We start from the raw sequence: 18,856 nt of genomic DNA on the forward strand, positions 1-18,856 counted from the left end.
TGAGGTAATGAGCCCAAAAAACATATAGTGGCATATTTACAAGGTCATTGCGCCACCAGACCATCACTTTTAAAGATGTTCCTGTGGCGCTATGCCCTGCTCCATATTTACAGAGTGGCGTTAAGCCAATTTTTGTGGCTGAACACTGCGTTGTAAATATGCTACACTTTCACGCAGTTATCTGCGTAAAAGGGGCGTGCAATGAGTGTTCTATGGGTGTTCCACCACAATACCCATTGGTTTTTGACACCGCACAAATTTACAAGGATCTGCAAAACTGAGCCAGTGTCAAAACAAATGCCATGCAACAGCAGGCATTAGAATAGTGAAACGAGAAGAAATACGTATATTTCTCTTTGTTCTTGCTTTTTCTATGTGTGCTGCATTCTTAGCACCATAGAAAGAGCAAAACTCTATTGCTGACTGTTTATGTGAAGAAGGTGTTCCTTCCTGCACATAAACAATCATTCCCTTCAACTCAGGTACCCTGGCACTATGGTGCTAGAGTGGCTGTGTAGCAGATAAGCAGCTAATTTTTGCACCAGTGCTAGGGAAAACACAGGGGTGCATCATATTCTTGTAAATGCTTTGGAACTGTCAGAGCGCGACACTCCCAAAGTTGGCACAGAGCAGCACTCCGACTGTTATATTCCCGGGTAAGGCCCATGTAGTGAAGCAGCTAATTTCTTACATTGTCCTCACAATAACATTTCAGCGATTAACTTTTCCACATATCTGCGTGCACGACAATGTTGGATACGTTTTCCCGAAACTAAACTTGTTTACACATCTAGCTTCGCACACAATTATCACAATGCCCTGAACATCATGTACAAGGTCTCTTATCGCACTATGTACAAATGTCATCTCTATCTTCATCCAGGGGTCGACAGGGATATCTACATATCCGTAACATCACTAATGTATAAGCACATCACAAGGCTGCTTTCTGTTATAAAAGAGGAGCATCCAGATTGATTAGGGGAGGAGGCACTTGACACTGAGGGTCCCTGCATGCTGAGACTTCACCACGCAGCAGTCTGACATCTCGTGAGGGGTGTCCAGTTTGTGACCAAGACGGGGTCCTTCATTCTCTCCCATCAGGTAATGGGGTTGGATCGTCCCTTGGGGGGATTCTTGGCTTTACACCTACACACACTATAGGTACACTTATGAGTAGGGTTCGCATCGTAGGAGCATGCGCCATTACTTCCTTGTTTTATATGCCTGCATATATACACTGTTTTAGCACCTTGGTATAACTATATCTACTGTTTACTCTTTTAGTGCTTGTAATCACGTTTATCTGCTTCTGTCTATTAATCATTGCAACTCACGTATTTTATACATGAATAACATTGGTAAATAAACTTATTGAAAACGTCCCACTGTGTATTTTCTGTATACTTTTCTGAGAATAAGTGAGCACAAGTGACTTAGCGAAAGGTTCTGTACTGTTTCATGATCCCGGAGGGGTCAGGGTTGTCATGTTTAGTGGTTGCCAGAAAGCATTCCCTCCTTGGTAGGTTAAGGGGACTTATGGTGGGACTGTGAGCTAGATTGTCTATCAGCAAACATATCCTGTGGGTGTCTGGAATTAGTCACGAACCTAGTATGTATTGTCCAACAAATACGCAGAGCCTACGGATTAGTAGGACTACACAACACAACATGTCCTTGTACAAATGCCCCATAGTTTCTATGGGTATACAAAGAGAGCAAAGAGAAACCTGGGTTTAAAGGGCAGAGGTGGAGTCAGAAATGCAGGATGGAGGATTACAAGAAAGTTCTCAGCACCCTGAAGAGGCATGTCAGGACAGATCATCTCTTCAGGAGAATGATGATGAGGTTGAAGAGGCAGCAGAGCAGAGGGATGATCTGCATCTTTGATTACCGTTTCAAGAGCTGGGTGCAGCGTGTCCGCTCACAATATGTCTACATCAAAACTTTAGGCTCACAGATTGGCACATGAGAACAAGAAGACTAAGAGGGACTTGAACGTCTAATTGGTTGCCCTGGTCCCAAAAATAAATACAGGTGTTCAGGCTCTAGAAGAATAAAAGGCGGCGGCTGCCATGGCTGCAGAGGGAAAGAAGCCAGACCTGTCTGTGGAAGAGAAAAAGGTGACATTTGCTCTTCAGTAATTGTGGCTGCCAGTTGAGGAGAAGAAGGCAGTTGCAGACTAAGCTGCTGAGGGGATGCAAGGAACAGCCAAAAAATCTGCCATTTAGAAAATGTATGAACACCATATTATTCAGCAAGATCTTCTGCATCTAAACTCTGGAACACCCTCCCTATATCGATCTCCTGTCACGAGTCACACCTTCTCTAAATCTTTAAAGACCTGGCTCCTTGCCCTTTAATTTTCTTAGAGGGTTAACACTTCCATTCCACTGACTGGGGTACTGTTTCAGCGTCTTGATGCCTTTGTTCGCGCTTTAAAAGTTGTTCATTCATTCATTCTAATACCTAAAATGTTATGAAGATCAACTTTTGATAGACCTCTCTCACCAATCCATGAAATATTACATGCAAAATCCATGCTAACTACTCGCCCACACCCCTGCAGTGACTACTAGGAGACAGGTTAGCCTTCTGCAATAAAAGAAGGCAAAGCAGAATCTCATCCACTGACTGTCCATACCTCATACTCTTCCAAGCCAGCCATTACCCACCCTCATGCCAATTAAGTTTTGCACCCTGGAATTAGAATCGATAAACACACCAAAACTGACGTTTCCCAACATCAAGACCAGCGCATTCTGCTCATCTTTGTGAACGTCCTGTGGAGAATGAGTCACCTGTGACGTGTTCTGAAGTGGAAGGAAGGTGACATCACAAAGCATCACAAACCTCCTGTAATATGCAAAGTGAGGCCAAAATGGACATGACCGACCCCATTTGTAGTAAACATGAAATAAATAAATCAGTGTACAAGTGCAACAGGTCTAGTTACCATAATTTATCTACAAAGGCAGTCATGACATATGTACAAATGCTTACAAATCTGAGACAGGAATAAAAGATACATTTCACATATGTACATATATAGATTCCAACAAATATATTCTTTAACACCGCTTGTAAAAAAAATATGACCAGAGTGTTAAAATAAATGCAACGTTTTGAACCCTGCAATGGAAGCATACAACTAGTGCTCAAAGTCATATCACTCATAACTTTAAAATCAGTAGTGAATGTGTTGGTGTAAAGTGCTTAGTGTCTGGAATTCATACTATATATTGCTTTGCCAGAAGATATCACTGAAATCTTACCATATATACTTCTACCACCCATCTTTTGTTATGTAGGCTGCAGGTGTAAATAAATAAATTTTTATTATAATCTTTGGGTGAATTCTGGCTTTATAAGGACCCTGAAATAATGAGAACCCTGTCTCTCCACTGTATTAGTTATACCCCACAATAAAGCATGTGTTATATTACGATATGTTTTCCAGTACATCGACGTAGCTACTACATCGTACGGAAACTCTAGGTGATGTAGTGGGAGGCAATGTAGTGTAAGCAAAATTATCGTATGTCAATATTATAAATCTTGATTTAATGTCACAGAATCTGGTATGTTACAGTATAAGCAGCAACCCCCTACCTGGCTTCCGGGGGACACATTTGAATTCCTGGGATCTGTTGCATGACTTTTAGCAGTCTACTGTAATCCCTTTGGTATACATAGAGTATGATTTGGGATTGTAGAGGCTTCCCCCTGAACTACACTGCACATTATGCAGAAACACCTTACATTGTGCCCTCTGTTTGACTGAAATTAGTGTTTTAACTTACTCACTTTATACACTTTATCCATTACCTTGGCGGGATTGTTTAGTAATACACGATTCTCTTGGCATGGCTGGAACGCTTACCAAGTCACAAAGGATTACTTTCACGATTCTGATCAAGCAAGGGATTTAAGCAGAGTTGTCTACTCCGAGTCCCAAGTCGCAGAAAAACTTATGCCGAACAGTATATTATTTGTCTAAGTGCATTGTTTTTCAAACATTACATGTGTGTATAGCTTGTGTTCTACTATTTTTTAATCTTTTTTACATCCTTTTGAGCATGGAATAAGGGTCTGGCTCATTTTATTTACCTCTTTTTTATAGGGTTATTTATCCCCTCCTCCCTTTTATGCATGAGCCACTTTATGGATCCAATTCTTCCAGTGTAGACATGTTTCTTGCTTGTTAATCACGTATTTTTTTGCACATTCCTCTTTATGTATTATCTTATGTATCTGATTAAACTTTATCTGCTGTGATGCAATGATTCTATATTGATAGTTTTTGTGCTGTGCACTTTTTAAAATTATTTTATAAGCCGAATAAAGAATTGATTTGATTGTGCATTGCATGAAATATGGAAGAGGTATGTCCGTAGGGTAAAGGACGGTCTGGGAAATTTACATTTGATTAATTTTTACTACTTCATGAAAAAATATTTGTATTTCAAATGTCTGTCCTTCCTGCACACCACATTAAATCTGATAATACAAATGCAAGTTCCCATAATTTCTTAACCACCTGCTCCTCAACGCATATGTTGTAGTGGCGGTGAACACATAAATGGGGTAAACACACCGCAGCGTAATCCCAATTGCTCGTCTGACACTCTCTAGGAACACCCGTAGGTCAATGGCATTGCATAGATGCAAAACTATACCATGAGTTTACCTGGCCTGTGGGTGCCTGTGGGAGTAATGCCACACAACTCCTAGAACATTCAGGCCTGATTGCATGCTTTATGTGCACAAAGGTACCACTTGAAAGTACCCATGTGTAAAGCACAACTTTCAGAAGCAAGTTGGACTTGAGCATTTCTAATGCTTTGTTAAGTTGCACATATATGTCTAAATACCAGATCAAAATCACCTTTCGTATCCCCCTTTAGGAAAGACATTCAAAGGTATAATAAAAACTATATGGCAGGGGTCTAAAAATAAGTGTATGATTTAAAAGGTGTATTAATGTATGTTGACTGACAAAATGCGAGGACATGCAGAAGTGACACTGAGCCTCCTTTCACATAAATGAGGTAAACTTTTCTCTCACCTGTAGGCTTTCAATACATTCCTATTTGCTGCTCAGAGGGCATGGGAGAGCCAGGAGTGTAAACTCCTCCATGTAAACATCCCCTGCTATTTTCTAATGCTGCCGCTGAGGCTAGGGCAGCAAGAGTAGTACCAGGGAAATCGTCTCTCCACGTGTGTGGCTGAAGTAAGGCTACATGCAGTGCTTAATTTGTCCCCCAAAAATAAGTGCCAGAGCCCTCATGAGGAAGCCTTCACAGCTTGCACCACCCTTTGCCACAGGCAGCGTTACCAATGACAGTAACTACACAACTACTAACCAGCACACTGCTACAAGTGTGACAATTCAGACTTATCCAGGCACCCAAAGCAATAAAAATGGCCTGGGTGGCAGGTATTAGTTGTTTTTAATGTATACTGAATTAATAAACAATTGCTGTTCTCCTCATCTCTTAATTATACAACCAGCACCACCATGTGGCACTTATTATAAGTGCAGATGCTGACAATTAAGTGCAGGAGCTGAGCACCGGAAACCACAGGCTCAAATTAAGCACTGACTACATGTTTTGAAAGGGCAGATAAAAATGCATCTTTGCTGCCACGCCAAGCCACATGCTGAACAAGTTCTCACCGGGAGCACCTGGTTTCTTTCCGTTTACTTGTTTTCAGCAGTATGATGACGCGAAGCTGGTGCAGGGGGTGGGGGTCTATGTTCCTTAGCTTAGCTTGATGCAGGTGTATTTAGTTTTGTATTATAAGAACTGTTTTATAGAGATTCTCTGGCTTTTATCTGTGTAAAATGAAACTAATGTGATATTTGCTACATATATCCCGAATACCATCTAAGCCTTCACCAGAGTTTCACGTAAATCTTCTGGCTTTGCATTAGACTACGAAAACAGTGTGGTCAGACACAGTCGCAAGAACGTGTGTGTTGTGATAACATTTACAAACTCTTTATACAGTACACAGTACCAGTACATAAAAATAGGTTCTGACATGTTAATCCCTTGTTTGTAAGGCAAAAATGCATTCTGTCCCCAAACCTATTCAACTAGAGGTATACGAAGCAGGTAGTAGTCCTTCAATAAATCTTTACATCAGGTTCATGCTCATTAAAAGTCAAAATAACCTAATATTTCTTTGTGTGCGCAGACCCTGACTTGCTGAATACACTGGAAGTTAGTAGACATGGATTATATTTTTGTTCTCAAAACACTGACAACACCTTGATGGCAACAGATATTGTTCAAATGGCAGCTACCAAAACAGCTCAATAAAGCACAGTACAAAACCAGATCTGCAGTTGTACCATGCCAGTATATAACTGAAACACAGATGAGGAACAAAACCAGTACACAGTAGGTGTTTGCTATTATGGTTATTGCTATGCCAGCTATAGCAATACATAACAGCTCACTGAAGGATATCATGTTTTCCAACACTGAACTTAAATATTTGTGATGGGGCATATTTGTGTACAAGACTTCCTTAAATTGGAAACATCAGAGGCAGAGAGTTACTGGCGGATATAAACCTCCTTGCTCAATTCTCCAGCATCGCTACGCTTTTTGGAAACCACATCTCCGTCCCTGTCACAATTCCGGTCCCTAGATTTATGGCGACTGCGTTGTTTGTTGCTCTCGTTGTGGTCCTGCTCTCGGTCTTGGTCCTTTGACCTATGCCGTGATTCCTTATGCCTGCGTTCGCTGGTTCCGTGTGTCTCTTCTCTGTGATTGTGTTCCCTGTGGGATTCATGGTGGTCACCTTGATCCTCCTTTGCCTCTAGGTACACTGAGTCTCTGTTGTCCTCTATATCGGAGTCAAATGTTTCTTGCCTGGACAGGCCTCTGGTAATGCCACTCCGATGATTGTGGTGCTGCGCTGAGGAGGAAGAGCGATGCTGGGACCTCTTTGTAGGCTCAGGATGTGTATCCTCTTCCTGGGAGGTGGTTCGTTCTAGCGCTGCATGATCATTCTTCTGATCTCCTCCTTGGGATCCCTGTTTGGATGGGAAATTCACAGTATATTAGTGTTACTTCAACTTAACAGACGCAAATATAAATTGCATATTTACATCTGTATATGTGTCTATGTATATATATTGATATATATATATACACACACACACATATGTATGTGCTATAAATAGCACATATAAATACATATATAAGTATATATAAGTATATGCTACTTATATTTGAATATATAGATTCACACACTTACTGAGAGCAGCTAAGCAACAGAACAGAAATGGACTGCAGGAAAGCATTTTTCAACATGATTACTCTGAATCATTTAAAAGGATTTTAATTTTGAGCAATATAACCCTAGTTAAAGGACCCATACCAACCCCTAAACAGTAATACCATCAGCTATTTAACAGTGCTTGCCATTTCAAAGCACTGTAAATAACAGGAGTTACCCTACCCAAATTAATGATTATCTATCAACCTCAGAAGACTGAAAGGCCTGTGGATCACTCACACTTGGCAGCTGTGAATATATAACTCACTGTGGCAATCGCGATTTATGGTTTGGTAAACCCTTTCAGAGCGTCCTACCTGGTAATACTAGTATGAGGCACTACCAATAGTTATAGCTGCGATATCCAACTGGTGATGCAGTTGGAAAATGTGGGGATCTAAAAGGTATCATTGTCCCCTGAAAGGATGAGTATTCTTTTTACATGGGAATGTTTGTCATAAGGAATCAAGGGCCGAGAGTTCTAAGAATGGATACGGTAAAGACTTTTACTAAATGTATTCATATTTTGCAAATGAACTATGTACTAATAGGTCTGTTAACAAAATACTGATTTGTAGTGTATCGCAATTCACCTACCTCATGAATAGTAAGGAGGTAGGTCATAAATTGCGGCCTATTACCATTGGCTGTCATCACATGGTGAGGGTCAGCAGACAGCCCTATCTGTGATTCCTTTTAAATGAAGCTAGCATTTTTTTTAATGCAACTCGGGTACCTTGATGAAAAACTGTATGCGTTTAAAAAAGAAAAAAGAAAAAATGTTTAACAATTTTTTTTCAGGAGTAGAAAGTGTCCTATGGAGAGCTGCCTATTCCTAAAACATGATTGTTTTCAACATACCACAGGGGAAGGAGTCGATTGATTATCCCGTCCAGTTTGCACATGGATTACCACATCCTTTGTAGCTTGGGTAAAATATTAATATTTTGCAAATGGATGTCGACGAACATTAATACATAAGGAAGTGGTAATTGGAAGGGACGCCCTGAACCCAGCCCTTCCAAATACAGATTCCATATGGTTTCCTAAACCGATTTAATGATTCAGAAAACCTTTTTTTCGTATCATTAAATGGGCCCCTAATACATTTTGCAACAGGGTTCTAGCTTTTACAAACCCTCTGATTTATCGAATGAGAAGGTTTGCAAAAGCTAAAACCCTTTGGACATCTGGTCATACAGGACAGGCTTTCCACAAGCTCATGGAAATGCCTAGTGTTAATTAGTTCCACATACAGTGCATGGGGTAAGTGATAGGGCTGTGAATGATCATTAAGTCAAGTATTGTCCTTTTGGGTACATGTTGCTTTTTCCTAAAGTGAATCCCATTCCTGCCTGTCCTTCCAGAATTTGGGAAAGCTGCATTTCGATTTCATGATAACACATATGGGGTCTCAGAGAACCAGGAGGTTGACACGTCACTTCTACTTCTCTGGGCCACATCAAATCTCCTCGGCTACTATGCTGGTGCTGGAAAGGCAGAGCAAGATTTTGTTTTGTTAATCCATTTTAATTGGGTTTCAAGTAATGAGAGAAGCATTACATATGCCCACGAATTAGAAGTGTAGACATAACAAGCTGGTTAAATGTCTGACCAACCCTATCTGCAAGCTTTTGGTGGTCATCCCTGAGAAGCTTAAGGTCTGTGGCTGGGGCTCCAAATGTGTTCTTCATGATGACCCTAGCGTGTTCTATAGCAGATAGCACTTTGTCCAATTTCTAAGACATAGTGAGGGCAGCATTGGTGTCCTCCTACCCCCCGAGGGGCACCCAATGTCAGAGGAGATTGCCTTTTTGGGCCAGTGCCTGGGACCTGGTATGAGTAGTGTGTTTGTGGGGGGTGGGTTATGCTTAGTGTTGGGACCAGGTGCCGGCAGGAATCAACTTCCTTAGGGAGCCACATCCCTAAGTGGAAAGTCTCTTCTTGCTGTAGGCAGAGGCGGGTAGGGAGGGGGGCAACTAATGGTGTGAGACCATAAGGCTCAGTCCTTCCACAGAGATGTACCACTTCACAGCTCAGAATTAGTCTATGCACGGGGTCCAGCAGGAGAAAGAAACCCATGCTCACTTCATGAGCGCAACACCAACTGGGGCCAACCATGTTCAAAGTCATTTAGATATTTTATTTGACTATTCAACTCTAGCTGTATTCAGACCATTGATTAATATCGACATTGGATCTGAATTCGGAATTGACAAACAAGTTAATCATCTTCAGTAACACTCTATGTGGTGGATACTCTATCTCAACATTGCTTCCTCACTTTTAGAATATTCCACAGGTACCAGACTGGATCTGGAAGTTTTTACAGCAGTGCTCCCCCAAAGGCTCCACGTCAGCCTTATTCTGCCCCAGAAGTGACAGAGGAGAGCAGCATACTGGTGCCACACCTGCACCTTCATAACAGAACCTACACTTTGATGATCCTAATGATAAGGTGGCCTCTGACCTCAGTTCGGACCTTAAGGCTCTCGAAATGAAACTTCTAAATAAAGAGGCTACTCACATCAGAGGACACCTGCTGGACACTGTTTTTTCAAATAACAACCTGCTTATAGCTAGATCCCCATTGCCCCTGCCATGGTCTGACCATTTTGTGGTCCCATTTTCATGGAAAATCTGTAAAGAAGAGAGAAGTGCTCCTCGCCCTCGTACATTACAGAGAGCCTGGCCAAAACTATTGTTCGAAGAATTGACACGTACCTTAGAACAAACGGCCCCTGTGGCAGAATCAGATCCCCTGGTGGCAGACATAAGCTTTCAGAACTGGCTTAACGACTCCCTGAACGCGGTACTGCCTCTCAAAATGATCACCAGAAAAGTAGTACATTTAAATCGCCGTGGTACACCACAGAACTTAGAGATCTTAGAAAAGCCTGTAAAAAGTTGGAACGTATCTGGAGGAAAGATTGGGCAGTCAACAGCAAAGCCTGCTATCAGTCTGCCCTGAGACTTTATAAAGCTGCATGGCAGAAAACTCAGGCTACCTTCTTCGAGAAAAAAATTAACCTATCTGCTAATTCCTCGAAGGAAACTTTTAAAATCGTTAAGCAACTACTTAAAGCTCCTGCTCCGACGGTTAATCAAGAATGTACTGAAGCAAGGTGTAACCAGTTAGCGGAGTTCTTGGACATCAAGATACAAGGAATACTTGATAGTTTACCACAGACTGCCACCTCTATAAGCGACGAAACCCCCCCAGCACCGACTACTGGCCCCCGGTTGGATGCTCTCAGACATATTACCAAGGAGGATTTTTGTAATACGCTATCCTCCGTGAATAGCGGTTCCCCATCCGACCCAGCGCCTATGTACATCCTCAAACAAATTGCAGACACCATTGCCCCCCTCGCAACAGAGTTGCTAAACTCCTCATTCACCCACGGGGTGGTTCCACCCAGCTGGAAACAGGCCAGAATTAAGACACTCCTAAAGAAACCGGGGCTTGACACAGCTAATCTAGCCAAGTTTCGCCCGATCTCTCTGTTACCTGGTCTGGGCAAAATTGCTGAAAAATAGTTAATCAACAGCTCTCAGGGTTCTTGGAAAGTAATGGTCTGCTGAGCGACTCTCAGACGGGCTTTCGCCCAGGACAGGGCACCGACACAGCCCATATAGCAGTGGCTGAGGAGGCAAGATGCATCTTAGATTCAGGGGGATCGGCAGTTCTGATCCTCCTGGATCTAAGCGCTGCATTTGATACGGTGGACCACAAAATACTGGTCCACCGTCTTGCTAGACTAGGAATTGCAGGATCAGCCCTGGGATGGCTGGAATCCTTTCTGAACAAACGAGCATTCAGGATTTGGGAAAATGGTGTCATGTCTAAATCTACTCCCCTCCAGTGTGGAGTTCCTCAGGGCTCGTCTCTAAGCCCTACCTTGTTTAATGTTTATATGGCCCCACTGGAGGAGGTAGTAGCCCCTTTCGGGATTAAATCCGTCACCTACGCAGACGACACCCAATTAGTCGTCTCGCTGACGCAACAAGTGGGATGTTCAGATAACCTTTCGGCCTGCCTCACCGGAATTTTCTTCTGGATGACCAGCTTAAAGCTCAAACTGACCGGAGCAAAAACTCAGATCTTGATCCTGGGACACCAATTTACATCTCTGCCCAAAGCCTTTTGGCCGCCCTGTATGGGCGAGCTGCCTCAACCAAAAGAGAAAATCAAAAGCCTAGGAGTCTGGTTTGAACCCGAACTAACCTTTAGGACAAATGCCCAGAAAGTCACGGGCGTGTGCTTCGGCCTGCTTCGGGCAGCGCGGAAAGTTCTCCCTCTCTTGCCCTTTCAGTCCAGGAAACTATTGATCCAGGGATTCATTTTATCCAGACTGGACTATAGCAACGCTCTACTCCTGGCAGCGCCAGAAGCCACCAATAATATCTTGCAGCGGGTGCAGAACGCGGCTGCCAGGATGCTTTTGGGGGCCCCAAGAAGAGCGTTTGCCAAACCGTTGCTGAGAGCCCTCCACTGGCTTCCAGTTTGTGAGCGAATCGCCTTCAAATCATCTTGCATTGCCCACAAGACACTTCAAGGCCAAGGTCCTCCGGCCCTGAGGAGCCTGATTCGTTCCTACAGACCTCCTCGGGCCCTCTGATCGGACCTGGACAATCTTTCCATAGTTTCTAGAGTGAGGAAGGTCCGCACAGGAGGCCGCCGTTTTTCTGTAAATGCGGCAAAAAATTGGAACGCTCTCCCTAGGCATATTCGGACTGAACCCTGCTATCTGAAATTCCGACAGTTGCTTAAAACTTTTCTTTTCCCTAAAACCCCTTAAATTTCGGTTCCTTTTGAGTTTTCTGTTATTTGTTAGGCAGCGCTGGGACGCTCTTGGGCAGCCATGCGCTTTACAAATCAAATTTCATTTAATTTCATTTCATTCAGTTTCTTGATTGATTCTTTCATTGCACAATTGTTTGCATCAGTTTGTACATCTCTAATTTGGGGGCTTTTTTCCGATGTTAAAAGAAAATTACTCTGCAAAATGGAGAAATGGGGATGGGGAGAGAGAAATATGCGGATACACAGAGTATCCAACACTAAAGGTAAGTAACATCTTCTGATGGATGTTTCCAATTGAACATTCCTTGCCTTTAGAATAGATACCAAAGCAACACCCCGCCTCCCAAAGTGCAGGGTGTGTGAAGAGGACTCAGACTAAAAAGTCCTGCAAGATGGAACAGGCGAAAAATCCACCCTGTTGGACCTGACTGTCAAGGCAGAAATGCTTTGTTAACATGTGCACAGATGCCCATGTCACGGCCTGGTGGATGTCATGAACAGGCACACTTCAAGCCAAAGCAGTGGATAACAGCCATGGCCAAACATGCCTTCAGTCCTTATGGAGGGAGCTTCTTAACCAATGCGTAGCAGATCTTAATGCAAAGATCTATTCACCTTCCTCTTATCTGCACCCTGTTACTTATTTTTGCCTCAGAAAACCCCACAAAAACCTATCATCTAGATCTTGGTCTTTAGTGTGATCAATGTAAAAGCTGACAGAGTCTCTCCTCCTCTTTCAAGGCGTAAGGCTGAGCAAAGAACCTTAAGCAAAAAGGCTGCCCTGATTCTCAACACCAGTTTGTCTGGAAAAAAGTGGTGTCGGGAAGCTGCACTGAGAGAGCTTGGAACTCACTCACTCGATGATCTGAAGTTATTGTAATAAGGATGATAGTTTGAAGGGTAGGAGGATGCAACGGGTATCTATGCATTGACTCAAAGGGAGAAAACATGAGGAATGTCAGGAACAAATTAAGATCTCACTGTAGGATCCTGCATGGTTTGGGAGAGAATACAAAAGATTTTGTAGAAGGATGCCCGGCTGTGAAAATTAAATCCACAACCTCAGAAGGTAGAGTGAACGTAGTCAAGTACTGCTGCTTCATCTTCATACATGGTGGTGTAGATTATAAAGTTTCAGATGCAGAACTTTTCTCTGCTGCTGCAACAGAAGATCCTCCCAAAGTGGCACCTTGATTGGATGAAAAAAGCGCATGCCCAGAAGTTAATGGTACTAAAGTCTCCTGGCCCAATCTGGAGCCACTAGGATGACTTGGGTCTGGTCATTCCTATCTTCTTAATAACCTGGGGCAGGAGAGGAATCTAGGTTTCCTTGGTGCTGGACCCACAGACTTCAAATCCCCCTGCAGAGTCGGCATATGCAATCTGGCGAAGTGAACAAGCAGGATGCATGAGGTCAGCAGGCCAAGAGACTTCAGAGCTGCCCTCGCCAAGCAGCAGTATCATAGCCCGAAAGTTGTGGACTCATTATGAGGGAGTAAAGCCCTAGAACTGCACTTTGTCCAGAAAAGCTCTGAAAAAAGAAAGCCTCTGTAAAAGGAGTCAGATGTTACATTGGCTCATTGATTGGGTACCCTAAAGATGTCTAAGGGTCCGCTGTTGCCTGGACATTGTCTATGACTGACTGCGGCATGCCCGCCTTCAATAGCCAGTGATCGAAGTAAGGCAAAACTGGTAGACCCAGTCGCGAAGATTGGCAGCAGCCACTTTCAACACTTTTGTAAACTCCTGAGGGGAGCTGGTTAGACAGAATGGGAACACAGCACACTGAAAATGCTTCTTGTCTGTCTTGAACTGCTGGTAATGCCTGTGGGACTGCAGGACGGACTCACAAAAGTATGTGTCCTGCACTTCCAAGGCAACCATTCAGCCTCCCGGATCCAGGGCAGAGTGAACTTGGGTAAGTGTGCGCATTCTGAAATTGTCCTTTTGAAGGAAGGCATTCAGAGGGTAAAGATCTAAAATAGGATGAAAACCTTCATCTTTCTGAAACACAAGCAAATAGCATCCCTGCATCCAAGGCTGGCACCCTCTCAATGGCCTATTTGGTCAGTAGAGCTTGCATCTCTTGAAGCAATATGGATAGGTGCTCCTCTGAATGCCGATCTGATGTGGAAGGAAGGGTAGGTGGGTCGAAAATGAATCCAAGTCCAAGCTGGACAATCTGAAGGAGCCATCTGTCAGATGTATTGAACTGCCAGCAAAGATCCTTCCTTTCATACAGTGGCTGTGCATCGCTGAGGCAAAACAAAAGCAATTTAATGGAGGATGTCCCATGGGCGGAGCAGTGTTTGGTGACCAGCAAGATGTCTGCTTGATCCCCATCCTCAGGCACGAAAAGAGTGACTTGACTGCTGAGTTGGTGGTAGGGCCAGGATGTGTCTATTCACAGCCCTTTGAAGTAACCTCAGAAGGATCAGGCTGGTGAGAACTCTGATTTCTTTAAATCAGTCGAAACCGAATCAGGTTTTGCACCATCCACGCGTAACATTGGAGCACCACACTTGTGCCCACCACATTCAATTTTATCCAAGCAAGACATATTTAATTTTACCATGGCCATCTTGATGGTTTAAGCTAAAGAGGCCTGAAACTCCACTGAGAATGCCAGCAAGATCTCGTTGGCCATATTGCGAGGGATGTGCGTATAACAGCCTAAGTGGCGGACCGCATTTACTGACCTCACCACCAACTTGCAGAAAAGAACCTCTGCTTCCTGAATGTTATAATCTTTTCAATTCCCTGTCTCGAAGGGATGTAGGGTACCTCTTAAGGTTGACTTTGCTCGTGGAAGCTTGGACCACCAAACTCTCAGGAGTTCTGCCTTGTGTGCATTGGCACTGGTCTATGTTGCCTGGCCACCTGCCTGTTCACTGGTGGGTAAGAAGAAGACTTTTCCCTAGAGTACGCATAAGGGTGTTAGTCAGGTCTTCATTAAAGGGAAGCAAAGGCTGGGCTAGGGTGCAAACTCTCAGTGAGGACACTTTTTAGGTCTTCAATTGAAGGCAGATGTGGGTCTAGAACCTCAACTGCACATCCAATCACCAGGGCAAATTATGCACACTCCTACCTTTGAGGATCCTTGGGACAACACTAACCTTGTTCAGGGAAGAAATGCAGCCCTTTGACTTCGTTCAAATCTATGTAGATATCACTGTCATCATAATATGGGGGTAAATCCTCCTGGTCATCACCACTGTCCTTATCAGGCACCTGGGCACCTAGCCTGCCACTTGTCTGTGGCATCCAGTTCCTGCTTGTTCCACTCTGATTCACTTACCGCCTTTAAATGAAGTGACGCCACCGCTGCCCGGGCTTTTCCCGAGTGGTTTCTCCTGCTCACTGTTCTTCCCACCAACAGAAGCCCCACTCACCCCACGACCTACATAATTCGCGCTAGAACGTGACAGTACTAGCAGACAACTGGGCATCCAGCCTACCACTTGGTTGTGGCCTCCCGTTGTCCGGTGATACCACCGCTACCTGGGTTTTCCTGCTCACCGTTCTTCTTGCCAACAGAAGCCTGCTCGCCCCAGGACCTAGTTAATGCTGGCCGTAACATGACTGCGTAGTGAATGTGTGCAGTGAGTGCACCAAATGCAAGCCTTTCTGCGCCCATCTGCGCTTGGACAATGCCCTGTGCCAGGAACCCTGGCCCCACAACCATTCAACAAAACACCACAACCGCAGCTGCCACTGGAGTCATCAAATGCTACCACTACTCCTCCGCCATCCTCTGCAACCTCAACAACACACATTGGCAAACACACTGCTGCTGCGCATCCCCCAACACCACAGTGGGAAATTTCTCCTGCACCCATTGTGATTTCACCTGCGACACCTCAAGAACCAGACACCACTATTCCAAACAAGTGATGCATGCCACCATCACCACCCCACTCCAACTGTCCGCCTTGCTCCTTACTTCTGATCCCTCGGGCAACACTCCACTGACATCTGGGGATTACTCAACAGCAACACACATGCCCTTCTCTTCCTGACCGAAAGATGGCTTAACTCAGCCTCCAACTCCAACATTGCTACAGCCATCCCACCACCTACAAAATCGTACTGAAGGAACAGACCCAACTACCAGGTGGAGGGCTCGCAATCATCTACAAAAGCATGATTGACTGCACCACCTCCAAGTATCGGACACCAACCTCAAGGAACACCTCCACTTCAAAACACGAAAAAACTACAACATCACTATTAAGGGAACCCTAGCACTGCACCCCACTGTCCTCCCAAGCAAAATCCTGCAACCACATTGCAGACTTATTAGTTCCCCTCTCCATTAGATTAACCAACTACATCCTCCTTGGGGACCTCAATGTCCACCTGGAAGAAACCACAGACCCCAACTCTAAAGCCATCGTAAACAGGTGCAGCAACCTCCTGGGACTCCATCATACATTTCAAGATACCCCACCAGAAAACCCCAAAGCACCATGAAGACATTATGGAAAAATATCCGAAGAAAACTGGACCAAGACCCTATAGGAACGCCCATGGAACCACACTGGGAACCTTGATGTCAACACCAAACTCTTCAGTAAATGGCTCACCATCTGTGCCAACCGCTCTCCCCACAAATAATACCTCGAAAAACAAAAAACAACCCTTCTGGCACACAAACCACTGCAAAGAACTTGACAGAAAGTGGAGATTTAACAAAAACACCACCGCAAGATCTCTACCAACATCAACTATGAGACGCAAAGATAAAGGCCTTAACTCTAACTCAAAGCCAGCCCCAACAAAGGAAAATGACTTTTCACCATTGTCAATGAGTGCTCCAACTCTGCAGCTATCAACAACATCATCCCAAGTACTCTGCAACTACCTCTCAAAATTCTTCAAACAGAAGATTGCCAAGATCTAGAACACATTCAATCCACAGTCTACAAATATTTACGCCCAGAAGGACACCTCCCTCATTTCCAAGCAGCAGCTAAGCAACTGGAAGCCCCTCTTGAATGAACACACCACCGCCCTGATGAATACTATCCACACAGGCGTCTTTCCAGACCCATATCCCCACTTCATACACACACTTAGAGGAACCCTCATCTCCCACATGCTCAACGCTATCATGAAAACCTCCATAACCACATTCCCGTCTTGCTGGAAATATACAGAAATCAACGCCCTATTGAAGAAACCAAAATAATGATGTTTTCTTATTCAGTCCTTTCTGAGGTGTAAAGAAAAATAATTCGGTTGAAAGACCTTAATGTTATTAGTTAAAAAGTTCTATGAATAACTTATAATAGAGTGGACCTAATGTAGTGCAACATTGGTCTAGGTCACACAACTAAATATTGGCACACCATTGCTACATTTATTCAAATGTATAATAGTTTATTTAATAGAGGATTGATTCTACGGTCTAGTCCTTCTGTGACTATTTAAGGAGAACACTTTTGTAAATTATAGTTTTAATAGCTGGTCAGGCCTCTCAATACTTCCCACATATAGTGATATGGAAGCAAATTTAAGGGTAGGATAATGAAGTTAGCTTCACTATATTGAGTGAGAGTTCTGCGAAGGGTTTTAAAGTATTCAGAAATGGTTGGCGCTCATCAAGTAGCGATGAGAGTAGAAAAGAATACAAATGTGGAACGGTACTGCTAGATCAGGGGGAACCCAAAACCCCTGTAAAAGAGTGGGGTAAAAAACCACCTCCACAAAGTTTTACAAACAAGTCCAGAGCACACGAAAAGAGTTCCTTGAAACGTAATCATAAATGTAAAAGAAATAAGATCGTTCACAAATGGTTGTTTCTATTTGCTTTTATAGGTGATCGTGGTTCTCCTTGCAGAGGAGATCCAGAGAACATGAAAGCAGCCGACACGTGTTTTGTCAAAGCTGGTAGTTACCCGTGACTCTTCAGGACTGAATAAGTAACAAAATGGGCAGTATCGGGGGACCGGTGATAATTCCAACCCGGTCCAGGTCGGATGAAAATGAAGAAGCCAACTACGAAGCACAAAGAGGAGGGCTTGTACTGCAAATTGCAGTGGGAGGGAAGAGCTTGAGCATGGAAGCCGCTAGGGAAGCCAAAAAGCTGCAGAGTGCAGGAGTTGCCACAAGGGTCTTCCGAGGCAGACCCAGGCCAAAAAATGTTGCCCAGCTACCAGCTGAGGCGGAGGGCGGCCGCACCCACTACTCTGGATCGTGAACAAACTGCCTAATATGTAAAATGATGGTGCAAGGAGGGTCAGGCATAATAGTTTTATAATGCCTTCTTACGTGTGATACAAAAGGATGTATGACAGGTGCCACTTATAAGCATTGCTTCAGTGCACTACATGTGGTATGACTTTTGCCCTATGTCCAAGTGATTTATGAATCCCTGTGAAGTCATGACAAGAGCCTAGTGGCACGATATTATATACCTGATTGTGATCTAATGTGTTTTATGAATAATACAAAGGATATTTTAATATAACCTTGTGTGGAGTTTCTTCTGTGGTGTGCCTAGCGTGTCACTGTTGTGTGAGTATGTTGCGCAAACGCTTTACACATTGCCTCTGGGACTGACTGCTCTGCCAAGCTACCAAGGAGGTGTGCAGGGGTTATCTTCGGTGTGTAAGCCCTTACCCTGAATAGAGTAGTGGGTTCTGCCCGTCTTAAGTGCATACCCTAGCAAACCAGAAACCCTATTTCTAACAGGGTAACATCTCAATTTTACACCCAAGGTTTCATTCACATCAAAATTATTCAAAACAA

At 43.8% G+C, this 18,856-nt stretch overlaps 1 protein-coding gene across 1 annotated transcript in view; it reads right to left on the reverse strand.

The window, feature by feature from the left end:
• Positions 1-2,950: 2,950 nt before the first annotated feature.
• The window catches only part of LOC147663347 (voltage-dependent L-type calcium channel subunit beta-2-like), a gene marked incomplete at its 5' end in the record, with an annotated part of 112,209 nt that continues 96,303 nt past the window's right edge, over positions 2,951-18,856 (reverse strand). Inside the window, one exon of the mRNA XM_086950505.1 lies at positions 2,951-7,051. Coding sequence (XP_086806631.1) covers positions 6,569-7,051 — 483 coding nt within the window. The remainder of the gene's footprint in view (positions 7,052-18,856) is intronic.

Source organism: Lissotriton vulgaris, unplaced genomic scaffold, assembly GCF_964263255.1.
Source record: "Lissotriton vulgaris unplaced genomic scaffold, aLisVul1.2 SCAFFOLD_2577, whole genome shotgun sequence".
In the NCBI taxonomy this organism is placed as follows: Eukaryota; Metazoa; Chordata; class Amphibia; order Caudata; family Salamandridae; genus Lissotriton; species Lissotriton vulgaris.